Source organism: Danio aesculapii, chromosome 24 (genome assembly GCF_903798145.1).
Source record: "Danio aesculapii chromosome 24, fDanAes4.1, whole genome shotgun sequence".
NCBI lineage: Eukaryota > Metazoa > Chordata > Actinopteri > Cypriniformes > Danionidae > Danio > Danio aesculapii.
Genome location: NC_079458.1, coordinates 6,217,313 through 6,239,127, shown reverse-complemented (window position 1 = coordinate 6,239,127; position 21,815 = coordinate 6,217,313). Strand labels below are relative to the sequence as shown.

The following is a 21,815-nucleotide window of genomic DNA, read 5'->3' as shown; positions in this document are numbered from 1 at the left end:
TATTGTATATACGGTTAAAGTCAGATTTATTAGCCCACATGTTTACTTTTTCCCCAATTTCTGTTTAACGGAGAGATTTCTTCAACTCATTTCTAAACATAATAGTTTTAATAACTCATCTCTAATATCTGATTTATTTTATCTTTGCCATGATGACAGTAAATAATATTTGACTAGATATTTTTTCAAGACGCTTCTATACAGCTTAAAGTGACATTTAAAGGCGTAACTAGGTTTATTAGGTGAACTAGGCAGGTTAGGGTAATTAGGCAAGTTATTGTATAACGATGGTTTGTTCTGGAGACTATTGAAAAACTGCTTTATTCTAGCTAAAATAAAACAAATAAGTCTTTTTCCAGAAAAAAAATATTATCAGACATACTTGAAAATTTCCTTGCTCTGTTAAACATAATTTGGGAAATATTTAAAAAAAGAGAAAAAAAAAATCAAATGGGGGCTAATAATTCTGACTTCAACTGTATATATATATATATATATATATATATATATATATATATATATATATATATATATATATATATATATATATATATAATTATTACTCATATGACCCAGAATGATTATTACTATTTAAATTAAATATCAGATCAGTTTTAGTATCTGTTTTCAGGATCTGTAGGTATTGATTTTGAATGATGTCATCTTCTCTTTTTCTGTGAATTCTGTAGCACTTTCACACCAATCCTCAGGAACATCAGTAAACTGCAAGAAACACAAAAGAAAAAAACATCAACCATAATAAAAATTATAATAATTATTTTTTGTTAATGTCACAGTAAATGAATTTCCCTGCCTTGCTCCTGCCATAAATCCAGCTGGCATAATCTTCCATGAGCTCAAAAATCTCACTCCCATGAGAGCAGTCAGTGATCCAGAGGTGCCTACAAACACAAAACATAAATTCATTTTATTTGCATAAATATTTTGCTAACCGTACTATAACTGCTATATTGTAAGCCATCAATTGTGTGTGTGTGTGCATGTGTGAATAGTGGTAAAGACAGCCACTTACCCAGAGAAACCCAGATATCTTTGTCATTCTTTGACATCTGATAAGCACCAACAAATGCTGCAAAGCCGAACATCAGACCGGCAGCCAGAGAGATAAAACTACCTGCAGCAGAGACCGCTGACCATATTAGGAACTTCCGGCAAAAATAAAACGGCAAATACGTTGTGAATCTCTGTATTTTGTATGGCATTTTTATGGATCACCAGAAATGAGGGGGGAGGTAAGGGGGATATCTACATACACATATTAAAATAATAATGCCAGTTTTTATGCTTATATATTATGACTAAAAGATGATTAAGTCTATGAATCTGATATGTTAATATATGCTAATCACATATATGAGCTATACAGATAAAAAATATATATATTTATGCAATTTATTGCAAAAAAATACCCGTTTTGTGCCGAAATTTGTGACCCGTCGAAAACTGCCACCAGGAGACGCTGTTCAGTAGAATTTTCACTCGTGAACGTGCTTGTCGCTCATGCATGCGACTGTGAACGCGCAGACACCGAAATCGAGAAATCAGCGTCGATTGGTGCTGTAAAATACTAAAATATTTTTATTTATGTTTTGTGTTTGTATGCACCTCTGGATCACTGACTGCTCTCATGGGAGTGGCTATGGATGTTACCTCACATTCCGTGAGGCCAATCTACAGTGTCATGTCAGTAATTTGAATCTGGAATGCACTATATTTCATTACGAAACCTACAAACTACGAGTCAAATTTTATTTCTTCTTTACAAGAATGTGGATGGTCAAAACATCACGACTATATTAAAGTTCTCCGAACCTGTTTTCCGAATCCCAGAATTTAAAACATCATTTCACAGCACCGCTCGATGCTGATCGCTTGATTTCAGCGTATGCGCGTTCACAGTCGCGTGCATGAGCGACAAGCACGTTCCCGAGTGAAAATTCTACTGAACAGCGCCCCCTGGTCACAGTTTTCGACGGGTCACAGATTTCTGCACAACACCCGTTTACGTATATTTTTTCTCAACCATAAGAAATATGTCCAAATTGCCTATAAGGATATATTTGTGGCCATATATCAGACTTCCTTATGCAAAGAATAACAGCTTTATTCATAATGAGCTTTGCATAAAGACTTCACGATAATTTATTAAACATAACGATTGCAAAACTAAAAACACGTTTGTCGCGTTCAAATCATCATCGTTACCTGCTTTAGCATAACCGACAATCCCTCCTATCGTTACAAGACCAGCATAACCATAACCAAGCCAATCTATAAACATGTTTGTAGGCTTAATTCTCGAATAAAACAGAAAGACGCGTTGAAAACAAAACTAAAGAGTCAACTTCCTGAAATGCTACATAAAGTTACAAGTCGTTTTCAAAATAAAAGTTTCGTGCACAAGAGAGGGCTTTCTTATTCTTTTCGATTTGTCCATTTGCTAGAAATATAATTAAATTCTTTTTACTATTTTTATGACTGTAAAACGTAAAAATAAATCCCATTAAGCAATAAATGTTGTTGATATTTATTCATTAACAAATGAAAACACTATAAAGCCCCATATTCAGTTTTCTTGCTCACACCATAAGGCTGAATCTTTCCTTCCAGTGGCCACGAATTGAAAGCTGGATGAAACTGCACTCAGTGATGCTGTAATGAGAAAGATCGGTGAGTGCATTGTGTCCGACATTGCATTAAAAAAAGCACTCTCAGCTTGCATCAAGGCTGCATTCAGATCTTATTGGAGAACCGCGGCACACCAACCGTGGCTTAGCAACCGTACGCGCAGGAGGTCTGTGACTGTCAAGCTTTCGAGCGAGGGAAACAAGCCAAACCGTTATGCATATGGATTGTGCAAATCTGACAGCCGGTATCCCAAATGTTTAGACGGGGTGATGGATTTTTGTCCCTTTCCAAAACCTAAAACCCAAGAGGAGATATTCCATGGTGGATCAAGCTGTGTGAGGGGTCGTAAAAGCAGCACAATCCAGTCATATTTCCATCTGTTTTAAGCTACGAATATTTGGATTATATATCAACAGAACAAAACAGAGAGCGCTTGCGATCAATATATTTCATCCGCAGCTGTTTTTCTGTTATTTATAACCCTCATGTCGATTTCAGAGCTACAATTTTATCATATTTTAGAGATTTAGTGATGGCGTTATTCACCTTATTCTCCGCGTACGAGTGGGCACAGCCATTTGGATCATTTTGGCTCTAAACTTCCGGTCTCATTCACTTCCATTCATTTTTAAACGCTAAAAACAGCTTGTTTTGCTGCTTGGTGTTGCAAACTGATATTTTCTTATTATATTATTTTACTTTGTCTGTATTGTAATGCAAACACTTGTTTGTAGAGTAAGTAGTTTGACCGTTTTTTGCCGTTTATTTTTCCTAGTAATTTCTCTCATAGGCGAATCGGAAGTTCTAAAACAATCGCAAAAACGCGCGCACTTCCACATTGAAGAATAAGGTCAATAGCGGGTCAGTGTCTGCTTTTATATCCGGTGTCGGATTAATATTCGCTGTAAAAATCTATTCACTTCTGATATTTATACTTTGATTTGCATTTATTTTTTCCACTTAACTGCAAGTTGGAATAGAAAAAGCACACAAACATACTGACAGCTACATTGTTATGGGTCAATGATCCTAATATTCGGCACAAATCCATCAGTTTCCCCTTTCTGGCTGCTCTTTCTGTGAATGAGTTATGTAGGAGAAGCATTGTTCACGCATGTTTCCTCGTCGGTTAGTAACGCTATATTTCATTGCACAGCAATTGTGCTGCGCTCGACGGTCTGCTGTATTCTCCAGTCCAGAGCTTCGATGCCCTGTGTCTGCATTTTAATTTGCTTTCTTGTTTACGTCTCTTGTTTGTTTACTTTACTTTCTCAGCTGACATTTTAATTTAGCGTACCCTTTTAGTTTAATTATATATAGTTAATTATTTAATTGAATCTAAACATTATTTTATACTGTTTGCTTATAATTAGATGTGCACAGTATGTATTATATAGTAAAGGTTGTAAAATATATAATAAAAAGTTTGATTATATACGTTTGTGTGGCATTTTTACACTATTAAATTAAAAAGGAGAAATTAATTAACAATATTTAATATTAAGCGGTACTGGAAAAGTATTGCTGCTTATCCTGTATCCTATAGGAAGTATTGATAAACTGCCAGGAAAAAACATTAATACATGTAGTAATAACGTCGGCTCATGGTTGCTGAACGTTGCTACATGGCCACGTTATGTTTGTTGGGCAGGCTTTTTGGCTAAAAAAAAAGATATCACGGTTTAATTTGTCATTATTAGATTATTTTAAAACTTCACCTACCCTGTTGTGCGTGAACTAAGCTGTTGAACGGTCAGTGTGTGAGGCGGCTAGGCTTTAGCTTCAATTTTAATTAAAGTATTTTCTAATCGGTTGCGTGTTATGTCGTGAATATGCCACTGTAAGGCATACTGCAGTCCTTTTTTGTCAGACTTTCTCAGATATCACACCTGTTCACCAAAATAGACTGATTAGTTCCCTGCGAATGTCTGACACCGGCACATACATACTGTAATAGGGTATATACGAAGCTAGTGTTTCTTCCCATAATGCTAAACTTCCGGTGAGTGGTTAATGTGGCTTTTTTCCCTTTTATACAGTTCCTTTTACAGCATGGATGTTGTTGTGTTGTAAATAAAATACAATCAGTTAAGACTTTGGCATTCATTAGTTGCTCAAGCGTAAATCAAGATGAAAAAGCCGTTTACTCGCACACGCCCGTCAGGATCGGCAGGCTAGCGCAGAAGCACCATTGAATACACTAGGGTAAAATAAATGTTCATATTTTATAGACATGGCGGGGAAAAATTTAATTTTATGCAGTTCTTCTTGTACAATCCGAGAGCCACTCTATCTCAGCCAGTGGAGATTGCTGATTTTTAAAGAAAACAAACCTTGAACGTGCTGATTTTCTAATGGCATACAGTTCGTGGAAGCACTTAAACCAGGTTACTGACAAATTAAAAGTCCTTTAGCATACTTCCGCATATACCAGGGATGGGCAAACTCGATCCTGGAGGGCCGGTGTCCCTGCATAGTTTTGCACCAACCCTAATCAAACACACCTGCTTGTAGCTTTCTAGTGGAGCAAAACTCTGCAGGGACACCGGCCCTCGAGGATCGAGTTTGCCCATGCCTGGCATATACCCTATAGACCTTTTTTTCAACAAATAAATTAACAGGTGAAGAAATAAAAGTTATGAAAAATGCTAGTCTGCTAAATACAATATCCCAACTCAATCTACTCATTACAGAGGTCGACAGATTTGATATAACCCTCCAGATGACACGCTGTCTCTCATTAATATGATCTGTTAAATCTGCTATACCTTAACTTTATAATAAAAAGTTTTAAAAACTGAGGTAGGTGGAAGATAAAATAGTTTCTCATTTCCACTCATTTCACATTTGCAATTTGTGAGAGAAATTCAGGCTTTCTGATAAAATACAGCATTTAGTTGGATGTGGAGTAAAAATAAATGTACCACGAAGCTCAGCGAGATCCTCCATTAAAAGCCACTTCTCAGATAGTTGGTAGATGTAGATGCTCTTTAGTTGATTTCTATTACCAAAAACATGGCATCTATGTGCAGCCAAGGCTTTTTAATTGCCCTTCGTGGAAATCTGGTCTCACAACACTCGTCTAAAACCAGACTTTCATATAAAAAAACACGTGCTTACAAGAAATTGTGGATGCATAAGGACTTTAAAAGCCACTTTGGCCAACTATGTCAGATTTCATGTGCATGTCAAATTCACTCTTTACGTGGAGCAAGCAATGGTTTTCTCCAAGTCGTAAATAGATTAAGCTCAGAGACGTCAATGTCAGCCACTTAGTTTATTGACAGAACACAATAATGTCATGTCAAACCATGTTTTTTCCACAAACCTCATGAGATATCAGGGAAAGCTTTCCATTGTAAGGGTCATTTCTGTCTCTAGACTTAACAGAAATGCAACACTGGGAGAAACTCTCACACTCTCACAATTCTTTTATATTTTATATTCAGTTGAAGTCAAAATTATTCACCCTCCTGTGTTTTTCTTAGCTTTTTCCATTTCCCAAATGATGTTTAACAGAGTAAGGAATTTTTCACTGTATTTCCTATAATTTTTTTTCTTATTTGTTTTATTTTGGATAGAATAAAAGCAGTTTCTAATTTTTTAAAAACCATTTTAAAGCCAATATTATTAGCCCCCTCAGGCAATTTTTTTTCAGTTGGCTATAGAACAAACCATCATTATACAATAAGTTGCCTATCCATACACTCCCATTCAAACACATACACTACGGACAATTTAGCTTACCCAATTCACCTATAGTGCATGTCTTTGGACTGTGGGGGAAACCGGAGCACCCGGAGGAAACCTACGCCAACATGGGGAGAACATGCAAACTCCACACAGAAATCGTCACCTTAGAATTATAAGGTTCTATCTGACATTTTTGACAAAATTGAGTTATTCACATATTCTTATTAAATGACAACTTACTTTCATTATATGATGTTTTTTTGTAAGTTGTTTAATTTTAAGACTTTTTATTTAAAAAACAAAAACAGTTTATCTACAAAGTCGAACTCTAGCTTGGCTCTATAAGGTTCTTTCTGTGAGCCAATCAGCATTTTTAATGCACGCACAAGGACCAATCAGGATCAGCTTTCTTTGTCATTTCACCTGACTGCTCCATTGACAGCAGGAAACAACCGAAAGACAAAATCACACAAAATCAGAGTTGACTAAATAATGCCGAACCACACAGACTTGAGAAGTGTGTAAATGTGAGGATTTAGAAGTGTTTCTTGACATTAAGATTCATTCATTCATTTTCTTTTCGGCTTAGTCCCTTTATTAATCCAGGGTTGCCACAGCGGAATGAACCGCCAACTTATCCAGCATATGTTCTATGCAGCGGATGTCCTTCCAGCTGCAACCCATCACTGGGAAACACCCATACATACTCAATCACACACATACACTACGGCCAATTTTAGTTTATCCAATTCACCTGTAGTGCATGTTTTTGGACTTGTGGGGGAAACCGGAGCACCCGGACGAAACCCACGCGAACATGGGGAGAACATGCAAACTCCACGTAGTAATGCCACTGACCCAGCCAAGGCTCGAACCAGCGACCTTCTTGCAGTGAGGCGATCTTGCTACCCACTGTGCCACTGCGTTGCCGACATTGAGATGAAATGTTAGATTTTACATTGTTTTAAAAGAAATTAAAATTTAAAAATGTATATTTTACATGTGAAAAATATTTAGTTGTTTACATATAGTCGGTGAAACACGTCAATGTTTATTAAACTCATTTGGTCATCATCTGTTTCTTTTAAAGTCTTTAAATTTAATATTAAGCCTTGAATGGCAAATACTTTTATTTTATGGGGCATATAATGCAATAAATATAAGTCAATAATTTATATAAAGCATAAAATGTAATAAATATTAACATATTAACTAGATATAATTAGAAGCTGCACTGGTAAAAAAAAATATTTAGCACAGCCTTGTATGCTTAATTTGAAAAGAAAAAATATTCATCCTAAAACATGAAATAAATGTCACAGAAAGCAAAAATGTAACTTTCTCAAGCATCAACATATTGTTACAACACCATATTATATATTTTTTGATTGTATTTCTTGAAAAGTAATGCTTCAATGAATGATCTGCCAGATAGAACCTTATAATTCCAAGTGGAAAATGACTTTTCAGAATTAGAAGGTTCTATCTAAATTTACCGTGGTTATTTTACTCCAATTTCAAAATGTAAGAGAACTTTGATCATTTACATTTAGAGAACCCTTGGGGTCTCTGCCATGTTAATGTATGAACGAGAACTGTTGCACACATGTTGTTTGTTTTATAGAATGCAAAAACTTTGAAGCTCAATATCTCAAAATCATTCAGAATGCAGATAGAACCTTATAATTCTAAGGTGACGAAATGCCAACTGACCCAGCCGAGGCTCGAACCAGTGACCTTCTTGCTGTGAGAGGACAGCGCTACCCACTGTGCCACCGCGCCACCCATCTTAAACTTTATATTTTGTCTTATTACAATTTTTTTTTCTAATTGCCAATTATACCATATGCTGGCTTGGCTGGTTTAAGGTGGTTATGAGTTGGTTTAGCTGGTCTTGACCACCACATGACCAGCAAAGATACATCTTAAAATAGTAGCCTTGGTTCAAAACCTACCTAATCAGCATATGCTGGTGTTTTCAACAGGGATGTGCAGACAAAGCTATTTATGTATCATTTATTTGTCCTTTTAGTACTTGGCGAGATCCTCCATTAAATGTAGCCGCATCTTTAATGACTGCAGGCTCTCTTCGGTTGCATTATAAATACCTAACGTAGATATTGTGAGCACCAAAGGCTATTTAACTTTCACATGAAATTACAGCAGTTACAGGGGCTGATGGATGTTAAGCATGTTAAAGGCCAATGTGGGCAAATATGTCAGATTTCAAGTGTGTATATCAAACTTGCACCATTGCAGTTTTCATGGAGCAAGCAATGGTTTTCTCAACGTTGTAAATAAATATTTACTGTAGGATACATAGTTCCAGTTGTCAAAATAATAAACTATTGGACAAAGCAGCAAAGATGACAGCCACTGCACATTTGTACGCAAGAGCAAATATATGTGTATACGTATATATATATATATATATATATAATAATTCCAAATAAAAAAATACATATGTGAATATATATATATATATATATATATATATATATATATATATATATATATATATATATATATATATATATATATATATATATATATATATATATATATATATACACACACACACACACACACACATATTATATATATATATATATATATATATATATATATATATATATATACACACACACATGATCCAGTTTATCAGTATATATTTTTTCTGGCAGCAAAGACTAAAATGTCAAATAAATGCTTGGTGAATTTGTCAGGCAAACGTCCAACTGGGAGACCTAAAATCAATGGACCCAAAAGACAATAGATCCAACTGTAGAAGAAGTCCAAATATACGGCTCATAAAAGTAACAACTTTTGACCAATAAGCTCTAACAACAGGCGTTTCTGTGTGGAGTTTGCATGTTCTCCCTGTGTTCGCGTGGGTTTCCTCCGGGTGCTCCGGTTTCCCCCAAAGTCCAAAGACATGCAGTACAGGTGAATTGGGTAAGCTACATTGTCCATAGTGTATGCGTGTATGTGTGAATGAGTGTGTGTGGATGTTTCCCAGAGATGGGTTGCAGCTGGAAGGGCATCCGCTGCGTAAAAATGTACTGGATAAGTTGGCGGTTCATTTCGCTGTGGCAACCCCGGATTAATAAAGGGACTAAGCCGAAAAGAAAATGAATGATGAATGAAGCTCTAATAATAGAACAATTTCATAATAAATGGGTGTAGTCTCGCACATCCACCTTTAACACATAGTGCTGAATTACTTTTACTTAGTGCTGAGATAAACTTGCTTCTGAGAAGCGGTGTGATGTGTAATCTATGAACAAATCTAAATTAAATTCCATAGATTAGGCCCTGTTGCAAATAGAGATCTTCTTAGCTTAGCTCAGATTAGATCCCAAACCTCGTCTGCAATGGTAAACTGAAGCTCCCCATCACATATTCACCTCTACATAAGAGTATTATTGAAGTGTGTGATCTGCTTGCATGATGGGGGATTCAACAAAATCTTCTCTATGACTGACTTGGGAGTATTAGTAATAAGCAGAGTACTTTTAAAAATGTAATACTTCAAATCTAAAGAAAATCCCCCCCACGCTCTTCACTTTCATCCGCACAACCATCACCCCCCCGCTCTTCATAGAATGTTTTCGTAGGACCCGTGACGGCCAGCAGTGCCTCTGAGCCTAAGCATTATATTTATCTCAACTACAGCAATCCTTCCCAGCTGTGTAATATGAACTTTAGATAACTGACAAATTGTGGGGGGTTTATTAATTCCTAAATATGTGAAGCTTAAATCTGAGACCTTAAATAGCAAGGAAGACCTATTAATTATATATTAAGTCCTGAGTGTTTTAAATGCAGTACAATTTATAGAGAAATTAATTTTGCAGCCAGAGAAGCTACCAAATAAATTATTTCCACTAAAACCGAAGATTCAAAATTAGAAAGAAAAGCAGGATATCATCAGCATAAAGGGAGATTTTATGCTCCTTAGCAGCTACCGACACCCCAGTCTGCATCTAGTGCATCTAAAGATGATATAAGGTTGTCAGTATTGTGTGTATGAGACAGCTCAATAATATTGAGAAGCCGTCTAATATTGTAACTAGATCACTGTATAAAATTCTGGGTTCCACACAGTTCCTTCATTTTGTCCCAACACAAATCAGTTAACTTAATTGTTTTTACAAAGTCAATTGAACTTGAATAATTAAGTTCAATTCAATTCAATTCAATTCAACTTTATTTGTATAGCGCTTATACAATGTAGATTGTGTCAAAGCAGCTTCACATAAAAGGTAACAGTAAATAGGAACAGTGTAGTTCAGTTTGTAGTGTTTAAGTTCAGTTGAGCTCAGTTCAGTGTGGTTTAATAATCACTACTGAGAGTCCAAATACTGAAGAGCAAATCCAACGATGCGCAGCTCTACAGATCCTGAACCATGCAAGCTAGAGGCGACAGCGGAGAGGGAAAAAAAAACTTCACTAAAGGCGGAAGTGAAGAAAAAAAACCTTGAAAGAAACCAGGCTCAGTTGGGCACGACCATTTTAATTTCTCCGCTGGCCAAACGTCTTGTGCAGAGCTGCAGTCTCAGTGGCGGAGGCTGGAAGCTGGCCTCAGCGAAGACTCGTCTCAAAACAATCTCAAGAGTTGTGTTCTTTCAGCTCATTTTAAATAAGTTATTTGAACAAGCAGCAAACATAATTAGTTTGAGTGAACTTTTACTCTTAATGAAACCTCAATTATTAATGGAAGTATTTTCTCCAGTCGAAATACGAGTATCTCAGTAAGCAACTTTAAATCTACGTTCAACAAGGGGATCGGTCTGCAGGACCCAAAGGCCTCTGAGTCTTTTCCTTTTTTTAAAATAAGAGAGATATCCCTGAATTCTTAACATAAGAGAGTCCCGGGCGGCGTGGTGGCGCAGTGGGTAGCGCTGTCGCCTCACAGCTAGAAGGTCACTGGTTCGCCTCGACTGGCGCAGTTAGCATTTCTTTGTGGAGTTCACATGTTCTCCCCATGTTCGCGTGGGTTTCCTCCGGGTGCTCCGGTTTCCCCCACAGTCCAAAGACATGCAGTACAGGTGAACTGAATAAACTAAATTAGCTGTAGTGTATGAGTGTGAAAGCAAGAGTGTGTATGGGTGTTTGGGTTGCAGCTGGAAGGGCATTCGCTGTGTAAAACACATGGTGGATGATTTGGCGGTTCATTCCGCTGTGGTGACCCCTGATGAATAAAGGGAGTCAGAAAATAAGATGAATGAATAAATGTCCAATTTCTTGCACAGAAAGATCATCTCAGTTAAAAAGACCTCAGTGTGTCACCAGGAGCCATGATGATTGATTTGGGCTTGTTTGTGTATTTTAATTTTGACTTTAAAATAGGAGACCATATAGCTAAACATTTTCTTTAATTTTATAGCAAATAAAAAGTCACTTACATTTTCTTTTAAATTACGTTCACCAGGTACACTTTATTAGGGACACCTTACTAGCACCGGGTTGGACCCCCTTTTCCCTTCAGAACTGCCTTAATCCTTGTTGGCAAAGATTAAACAAGGTACTGGAAACATGATGCCAATCTCCTGTTTCACCATATCCCAAATGTGCTCTATTGGACTGAGCTCTGGTGACTGTGTAGGCCATTTGAGTTCAGTGAACTCATTGTCACGTTCAAGAAACCATTACTTATGACATGGAGCGCTATCGTGCTGGAAGTAGCCATCAGATGATGAATACACTGTGGTCATAAAGGGATGGACATTGTCAGCAACAATACTCAGGTAGGCTGTGGCGTTGACACGATGCTCAATTGGTACTAATGGCCCCAAAGTGTGCCATGAAAATATCCCCCACACCATTACTGTTGTCTTTTTATCAGCTGGAACCAGTCTTGCCATTCTCCTCTGACCTCTGGGATCAACAAGGCATTTGCGCCCACAGAACTGCCGCTCACTGGATATTTTCTCTTTTTCCGACCATTCTCTGTAAACCCTAGAGATGGTTGTACTTGCAGCTATTATGAACCTGCTATAATTCCAGGATTGTCCTCGTAAAATGGCATGACTTGTTGGCTTTTTTGTTAGAGACTAGAGAACTAACATTTTTAAAGTTGCGTGAACAAAATGAAGAATTTTACAGGTATATTAAAGACTTCCTTAAAGGTTTTAAGAATGTGCACATAAGATGTTCATGAGATGTTCTAATAATTAATAAGGTAATTGTTCCTACAAGGGGACACGGATGATAAAATATTCTTTTTAAATACATTCTTAGGTCAAATTGGTTGACACTTTGGATTAACGTTTTCACACTTGCTAAGTGTGTCTCATTAGGTAAGAAACTGGGCATGCACACTTTGGATCTTCACACCCAGTTGAGCCAAAAGACAGAATGTCAGAATTAGTTTTTGGATGAGGCGATATTCTAAGAAGTCACCCAAAGCTGTTTTTCAAGAACTGGCTCTGCCCAATAGAGGGCACCAAGGCTCATAGTTTATAACATGCAATATTGAGGCAATTTTCAAAACAATCACCATATCGATCAGTATAAAAACAATATTTAAATTATATCTTTTTATTATATATACACACAGTAGAAGTTATTAGCCCCCTTATGATTTTTTTTCTTTTTTAAATATTTCCCAAATGATGTTTAACAGAGCAAGGAAATTTTCACAGTATGTCTGATTCTTTTTTTCTTCTGGAGAAAGTCTTATTTGTTTTATTTCGGCTAGAATAAAAGCAGTTTTTAATTTTTTATGAACCAGTTTTAAGGTCAATATTATTAGCCCCTTTAAGGAAATTTTTTTTTCGACAGTGAAAAGAGCAAACCATCATTATACAATAACTTGCCTAATTACCCTAACCTGCCAAGTTAACCTAATTAACCCAGTTAAGCCTTTAAATGTCACTTTAAACTGTATAGAAGTGTCTTAATTTTCTAGCAAAAATGTATTATTCTGTATGTACTGTCATCACGGCAAAGATAAAATAATTCAGTTATTAGAAATTAGTTAATAAAACTATTATGTTTAGAAATGTGTTGAAGAAATCTTCTCTCCGTTAAACAGAAATTGGGGAAAAAATAAACAGGGGGCTAATAATTCTGACTTCAACTGTATAAACAGTAATTACTCATTAAATACTCACACTCAGTACATTCAATATGTTTCTAAACAGTGCTCTTTTCTAATATCAAATGTGTGTGCACGCAAAGTACATTACAAATCAAGACTGTACAATGTTTCCATTACTGAAAAGCAGTGTTGGGGAAAAATATCTTAATATCTTATGACACTTAAAAAAGTAATTAAACGTGTTAGTTAATTTTGAAAGAACGTCATGTGACACGTAACTCTGTATTCTGGCTCAATCTCTGACTGTGAAGAACATGTTCAAATGTGTTAAGTCTTGCTAACTTGATGCACATCATGTGTGGTTAATGTCATGATTGATGCAGCTATTTAAAAAAATAAAAAAGGCGGATTTTTTTAGACGGGATGTTTGTCAGATATCAGGTCACGTTCAGTAAACGATGTCTGTCATTTTGACAGATTTGCCCTCACAATTGTTCTGTAACCTTCTTATAGTAAATAAATAAATATAGAAAGGGTCCGTGTTGCACCGTAAATGACAGCACAGAAGCTGAAAGTTAGAAGGGAAATTTTGGTTGCTAGCTTGAAGCCAGTGGTGCTGTCGGTAAGAACAGAGGTCCAGTCTAGTTACTCCATTTAGTTGCATTTATTAGCATCAAGGATTTGTGCTCAAGGGAACAGGTATGCACGTGTGTGTGGTTTTCTGCAAGGAAATAACAGAAATACAGTGTGTCAGTAATCAGTATGGCAATATGGGAAATGCAATGCTTCAGTCTACCAACAAAGTACATATAAAAATATGGTAAATATGAAACATAGGAGCACTTAACGCAACTTAAATCATACAAAAGCCACTTACATGGTCAAATACGCACACACACACAGGAAAACAAAGGAAATCGAATTCAGTCCTCAGCACAGTTCAGCCATGAGCAGCCAGAAACAGGCAAACTGTGACCACAGGTGCAGTTAATAAAGCCCTTGAGGCAGTCCTGATTGGCCAGAGATCGAGTGAGTGGAGATTGGAGTGAACCATAATCTGAACAGGGGTGTGACACTAGGAGTCTGCAGTTTAGGAACACAACTTCTTAACAGAAGCCATCTTTCCTTTCACTATCGATTTCACCATGAAGCGCACCTTTATCGTTGACATAACAGCTTAAAATCGTCATTTAAAATAACGCATATATGGCAGCTATGAGCAGAATCACGAAAAATAAACCTTGTAACTCTGATCAACGAATGTCATGTTTAGTCTCCTCGCATATGACTATCTGTGTTGGTCCATTTTTAAACAATCCGCTTTAAAAGCGAACCGTACAGCAAGCAACTTGGTGACAAATTTAATCCCTGTTCCAGAACAAACCAGATCTGCAGGGATTAAAGCACTCATCATTCAAGAAAAATAGCTTTAGTTTAAGCTTTAGTAACAGGTATCACCGGCGTTCGACATTAATTAAAGTGCATCTTTATGTCCGGGCTTATAAATAAATCAGCAATGACTTAGAGGAAGAGGGGCACAACAGGGGCCATACCGATTTAAATGGGGGCCATTGCCCCTGTGGCCCCACCCCTAGATCCGCCCCTGGCACTACATATTGGCGCACTGCACACAAGGCCATGGCGTTGCCAGCACAGAGGTGAAAGTAAGTGAAAATACGCTCTTGAATAGTTTTGTTTATTAGTGCCTCAGAGAATTATACAGCATTTTAAAACAGTGAATAATTTGATCTTTGCTTCTTGTCTATTCAAAATATTACATGTACATTTGCCATCTCTATTTTTTCCCTGACAGAAACCAAATTCTGTGCAAATTCACACAATCAATACACATTGAGAGGGGACATGTTTACTCTGGAGTAGCTGCAGCTCATTCTAACCATCCAAATGCACACCAAAAATCCATAATTATCCATATTTCCTTGTTTTTTTATGAGAAAGTCTAATCTTAGGTGAGTGTTGACACTGTTCACTTTAATAGCCTTGGCTGCTCATTGTTGTCGTTTTTTTTAGTAATTGAAAACACACCTGGAGAGGCCATCCAAGCTAGTCTAATGGAGGATCATGCCAAGTTTAAGCTTGAGGTGAAGTTTTTTTTAGCCCACATTCAGCACAGTTGATTAAATAGGCTTTTTGAAATGCTTACGGTACTCGTTCGTTTTTTCCAGCAAAACCTCTTTATATTTATAAGAAAGTTTGATTTAAAATTCTTTGAGGTCCAAATATGCCTCAATACCTGTGGGTGCACATAGCGGTCAGACTTTAGAAAAAGTTGTTTTAAAGTTCAGCAGGACAAACTTGCCCTGAAAGTTTGAAGTAGTATTAGGCCTTATAGTGCCCCTGTAACAATCACCTTTAAATTTGCAATGACAGATTAACCGAACCATGAAAAAAATGCTTTTTAACAATGATGGCATGAAGCTAACACTTTACCAAAATAGCTAAATTCTGTTATTAATTACTCTTGCGTCATTCCAAACCTTTGATAACCTCTGTTTGTCCTCAGAACACAAATTAAGATATTTTAGATGAAATCTGAGAGCTCTCTCATCCTCCACAGACAGCAAAAGTCCCGAGATGTTTAAAGACCATAAAAAGAACCAAATTACTGCAGGCAATACCCCAGATTGCAAGCACTTTTAGGCTGATTCTGGCTAAAATGTTGCACTTTCAGTCTTGATATTGGTGAGAACATAATGGGCCAGAGCTGTGCCAACTCTACAAAACCTTTATGTCTGACTGACACGTTTTTCTCTATAGGCCGGTCTTAGATCAAAGCTGTTGTATGTGCGGTAGGTCTTCAGCCAAAGTTCATATTGTCACAGACGGGCCCCTGTCAGAATACAGGAGATGACATTAAAGGGCACCTATGATGAAAATCAGCTTTTATAATATGTTTGGACAGATTTGTGTGTAGTACAGTGTGTCCACAGTCATATCGCTGGCTTTTTTAATGTCTAAACATCTTGTTTAATCCCGCCCCTTTTCGCAGCGCCGTACAACAGAATTTCGCACACATAAAGCCCAGTGTGACCGTAGCTTAAGAGCTTGATTAGCTAGCCCAGGTGTGTCTGATTGATGTTGAAACTAAATTTTGCAGGACACCGGCCCTCCAGGACTGAGTTTGGACACCCCTGGTTTATACAGTTTATTGCAAATCAATGTATGATACAGTAAACCTATAGATATTAATGGGATCCAGGAATCTGCGTCTCAAATTCCCAGAATGCACTCCTATTCTCTATTAACTAATAAAATAAAAGTTAAATAAACGCATGTTATGAAAAATGCTTAAAACCTAGTCTGCTAAATACAATAGCCAAACACGATTCTGCTCATTACAGCGGTCGAGTAACTTGATACGATCCCCCTGACTGTAAACATTCAGTTACAAACGGCGCGCTGTTCCTCATTAATATGAACGTAAAATAGTTTCATGTGCACAGCAATGTTTTGGCAGATATGTGCTAATTTATGCTAGCAACATGCCAACTCATGTCATAAATATGCTAGCAACATTCTAATTCTTGCTAGAAAAATGCTAACAATGTTTCAAACTTAACATTTCATACAATTTAAAACTTTTTAGGTTAGATTTTTTTAAACCAACCTTAAAAGTTTGTCTTAAACTTTATATAGTTTTATAATCAGATTAAACTTATATCCCATGCTAGTTAGGTAGATTATAAGTCACAACAGCTGGTTCTTGCTGGTTACAAGCTAGTTTAATCTAAAGAAAATAAAAAACCCATCTTAAACCCACAGCTATGGTTCAAAACCTGCACATGCTGGTGTTTTCAACAGGGATGTGCAGTCTAAGCTATTTAATTGGCCTTCATGGAATTTCAATCTAACAAACAACAGATAAATATCAGGCTTTCTTATAAAATACAGCTGATAGGCGGACGTGGACTGAAAATAACAGTACTCGACGAGGTCCTCCATTAAAAGTAGCAGCGTCTTTGATGACTGCAGGCTCTCTTCAGTTGCATTATCAATTACTGGAAAAAAAAGACAATTATGAGCACCAAAGGCTATTTAATTGCTCTTCGTGGAAATTCAGTCTCACAAAACTCATCTAAAACCGGACTTTCATACACAATTACAGCAGTTACAGGAAATGATGGGTTATTAAGGATGTTAAAAGCCAATGTGGGCAAACTTCAAGTGTTTATAAAATTGCAACGTTGCTGTTTTCGTGGAGCAAGCAACGGTTTTCTCAGTGTTGTAAATAAATAGGATGTCAAAAAACAAACTTTTTTGGACAAAGCAGCAAAGCTAAGATGACAGCCACTGCATTGGCCCCAAGAGCAGATAATTTCACCAGTCACTGAGTTTAATAACAGACTTCGATGGAATTTAGGAGAGAGTGTCTGTAGTCTGTAACTGGACAGCAGTGAGTTGGACCACAGTCTGCAAAGGATATCAGCAGGACCACACACTGTAAATACACCAGCAGTGATGATCAGTTCGCTATGATGCCAGGATGGAGAGTGTAGAAACCAAATCCAAATGTGTGCGAGTATTTAAAGGGAACCTATTACTCCCACCATTCACAAGCCTTTGATGTCCCTAAAGTGTGTATGCGAAGTTTAAAGGGTTGGTCCACTACAATATCATATTTTAAATGTTCATGTGTAATAAAAAACATCTCTGGATGTAATATGCTCAAAGTCCAATGCAAAGGGAGACATTGGCTTTTACAGGTAACTTAGCGAAGTCAACATCAAACAAAGTTTGGGGACTACAAAAAAAAAAAAAAAATTACATCCAGGCTAGTGAGAATACAAACACTTCAGATTGTGCACATTCACCACATGCATAGGCCTCGCGCCGTGTAGGGGCATGGCCAGAGGCGCTGTAACTTTTTAGCAGAGAAAGCGAAAATGCCATCCAAACGCTGCTATTTCTACAGAACTTGTTTGTTTCTGTATTTGGGTTTCCAAAGGACACAACACAGACAGAAGTGCTAAGTTACATTTTTTTAGTTTTTTTCCAGAGAATTATAGATAGATAGATAGATAGACAGACAGACAGACAGACAGACAGACAGACAGACAGACAGACAGACAGACAGACAGACAGACTGACTGACATACAAGAACTCAGATCTGCACTTTTCAACATCCATCCTGCTAAAACAAACAGGATGCGTCAACGCTGAGGACTTGCCACGAGCAACATAGAAATTAGCACTGTTTATTGAACAACAATCCATTCAAAGTCTTAGCTTGTGAATAAAAGTTCATTGAAGAGATGGGGAAATCCAGTGCAGTCACACAAAGGGAATCCAGAAGTGCGAGGAGCCAGGAGATAACACAGAGACGCTAGAGAAGGAGAACTGCTGGCGAGTGGATCGGGTGAAGCTCAGGGTGTGCTTATCGGGACAGACAGTGGCGAAGTGAACGGAGGTGTCTTTTATCCTGTGTGTGTGTGTGTGTGTGTGTGCGTGGGCATGGGCGCGCAGGTGATGGTAATCAGTAATCGGGTAAACTGGGTGATGAGAAGTGATGTGCAAGTGCGGGGCTGAATAGCTTCAGGTGAGGGTGATTAGGAGACGGGAGAGCACGGCTTGACTGTTGCTGCGTCCCAATTTGCTTACTTCTACTTCGCCCTAAAAGTATGTACTTTTTTTGTGAAGGAAAAATAAATACTTTTGAGTGTGTAACAGAAGAGTATGCAAGCTTTAGGACATACTTCCTGGTTAACAGATCATTGTGTTGCTTAGTTATGAGCCCTGTCACTCATCCACACATCCTCCACATTTCTGTCATATTTAATTTCCTACATTGGAGAAGCAGCAGCAGGTTAATCTCCCATTCACGAGTCTTTCATGCAGAGAAATCTCCTCAGGTCTTTGGATAATTATGCATTCAGACGTTAATGTCCAAACACGTCTTTATATAAGTTCAGTATTGTTGTTGCAGATAAAATATAACACAGAAAACGTGATTTAAATATTTTCCACTGGGCTAGATATTAATTAACAGTCACACAAACATCTTTACCGAAGCCTCTCTAAGTTACTTGACGGTTGGTCTATCATGTTTGTTGTTTATTTATTTTCATCTGCGTTTGTAGTTCTAATCGAATTCACATCCAATGCGCAATATCAGCGGTTAGAGTATGGACGGTTCTACGCTTAAATTTTTTACTGGAAATAGTAAACCATCCGGGGAATGTTTGGCATACTATTTTCAACATACTACGATTTGGGACATACTAATTCAATTTTCAGTTACTATTTAGGACAGATAGAATGTGAATTGGGACGCATCAACAGAAAATATGCTGGTTATAGGTTTTGAAACATGGCTGCTTGTTGAAGCAGTTTGTTTGCTGCATGGTCAAGATCCTGTTTAGACCCAACCTGCTGTCTGTTCTTCATACCTCGCTTAAATGATCTAAGAGAATTTGGCAGATCCTGGATCTATTAATCTTGATAACTGATCTCTGGCTTATTTGGTTCTTCAAACAAGTTTGTGAATCAGATTAAAATGTCTGGATAAACTAATCGGAGATTGCTGCATGAGTTGTGAAGGAAGGATCTATCGATCCTCGAAATCATGATTAGCAATGCAACGATTGGCTGACAGCACAGCAGTGCAATGACATCATGTCATGTGGTTAATATTTAATTATTAAAGTGAGCAAAATTATATGAAATTTGTAGCAAATGGTTTGTTAAATATGATACGCAATAACTTTACACATTTGTTGTGGGCTGCATGCTTTACACTTTTATGCGTTAAGAGTATTTAGCAAATTATTTAGTTTTACTTTTAGAGTGAGTTTTCTTTATTTTAGTAGCCCAGGCCAATTCAAGTTTCTTAACAAGGCTAGAAATCTTCTTAAAAAGATAGAAAACATTGTCAGAAAAGACAAAGAAAGCAAAGTTCAAACCCGGGTTCTGACAGTACCCCTCTCCCCAGGAACGCCTCCCGGCACACCCGAGATTTGAGGCAACTGCCGATGGCGGAATTCCTCAATGAGCGCATGGTCCAGAATGTCCCGAGCTGGGACCCAACATCTCTCCTCTGAACCGTACCCCTCCCAATCTGCCAGATATTGAAAGCCTCTACCTTGCCTCCTGGAATTAAGAATCTTTCTGATGGTGAAGGCTGGAGAGCCCTCAACCATCAGGGGAGGAGGAGGAGAGGGTGTAGAAGAAAGGGGGGAGTGGGATGAACGCAAGAAAGGTTTGACACAGGAAACATGGAGGACAGGGTGGACACAATGTAGACTCCGGGGTAGACGAAGCCGCACTGCCACCAGACTGATCACCTTGGTAATGAGGCATGGTCCAATGAATCAGAGTGCCAATTTACAAGCAGGGACCCGAAGTGGCAGGTCCTTAGTGGAGAGCCACAACTTTTGACCACAGACATATTTGGGTGCATCAGTTCTCTTGGTGCGTTCCCTGGTCCGCAACAGTGCCTGCCTGGCCCTTTTCCAGGTACAACGGCAGCGTTAAATAAATGCTTGGACCAAGGGAACGGCAGCATCTGCCACCTGGGAAGGAAACACAGGGGGTTGATAACCAAGACAACATATAAAAGGAGACAGCCCAGTCGAAGACACAGGTAATGAGTTGTGAGCATATTCTGCCCAGACCAACTGCTGACTCCAGGAAGAAGGGTTATGGATAGCCTGGCCGTTGGTCTGTGGATGGAATCCTGATGACAGACTAGCAGTAGAACCAATCTGTCGGCAGAACTTCCTCCAGAAGTGGGAAATGAACTGGGGCCCCCTGTCAGAGACCACATCCTCCGGAAGACCATGAACCTGGAAGACATGGTCCACGACAACCCGGGCCATCTCCCTAGCAGATGAAAGTTTGGGGAAGGGAATGAAGTGAACCGCCTTGGAAAAGCGGTCCAGCACAGTGAGGACCACAGAATTGCCATCGGATGGAGGGAGACCAGTGTGGAGGGAGACCATGAACTGTTACCAATGTTGTAGTTCCGCTATGCAGGAGACAAACGGTGAGAATTGAAAGCACAAAGGTGCAATTTATTGTCTTGAGGGCATATCTAAGAGAGAACTGCTCCGACACCCACCTCTGATGCATCAACCTCCACCACAAATTGCCGCTCGCCAAAACTCTCCTGATTACTGGCGAGCGCTGGCTTTTACTGGACATAGTGAAGCGATATGACCCTGCCCGCCACAGTAGAGACACAGCCCTTTAGACAATTGTCGTTGGATCTCCTCCGCAGTGAGGCAAAGTCTGCCCACCTGCATGGGTTCAGGCTCAGTTGGACCAAACTTCAATTTGGCAGCAGAAGGTAACTCAGCGGCTTCTGGTCGTGAACCCATTAAAACACGACGTGGGAGGTCAAAAAGATGATCCAGCCGAATGGCCAGGGAGGCCAGTTCATCAAAACGCTCTGGCGGATCACCGGCATAA

The 21,815-nt window shown here is 38.2% G+C and overlaps 1 protein-coding gene across 1 annotated transcript; it reads right to left on the bottom strand.

Annotated features, from left to right (window-relative positions):
* Positions 1–567: 567 nt before the first annotated feature.
* On the bottom strand, positions 568–2,370 carry tmem14cb (transmembrane protein 14Cb). Its single transcript, XM_056450316.1, has 4 exons — positions 2,227–2,370; positions 1,034–1,135; positions 815–902; positions 568–723 (listed from the first exon to the last, which is right to left on the bottom strand). Exons 1-4 carry the CDS (start codon positions 2,300–2,302, stop codon positions 660–662), a joined length of 330 nt encoding a protein of 109 aa, XP_056306291.1. The 5' UTR covers positions 2,303–2,370; the 3' UTR covers positions 568–659.
* Between the last annotated feature and the right edge of the window lie 19,445 nt (positions 2,371–21,815).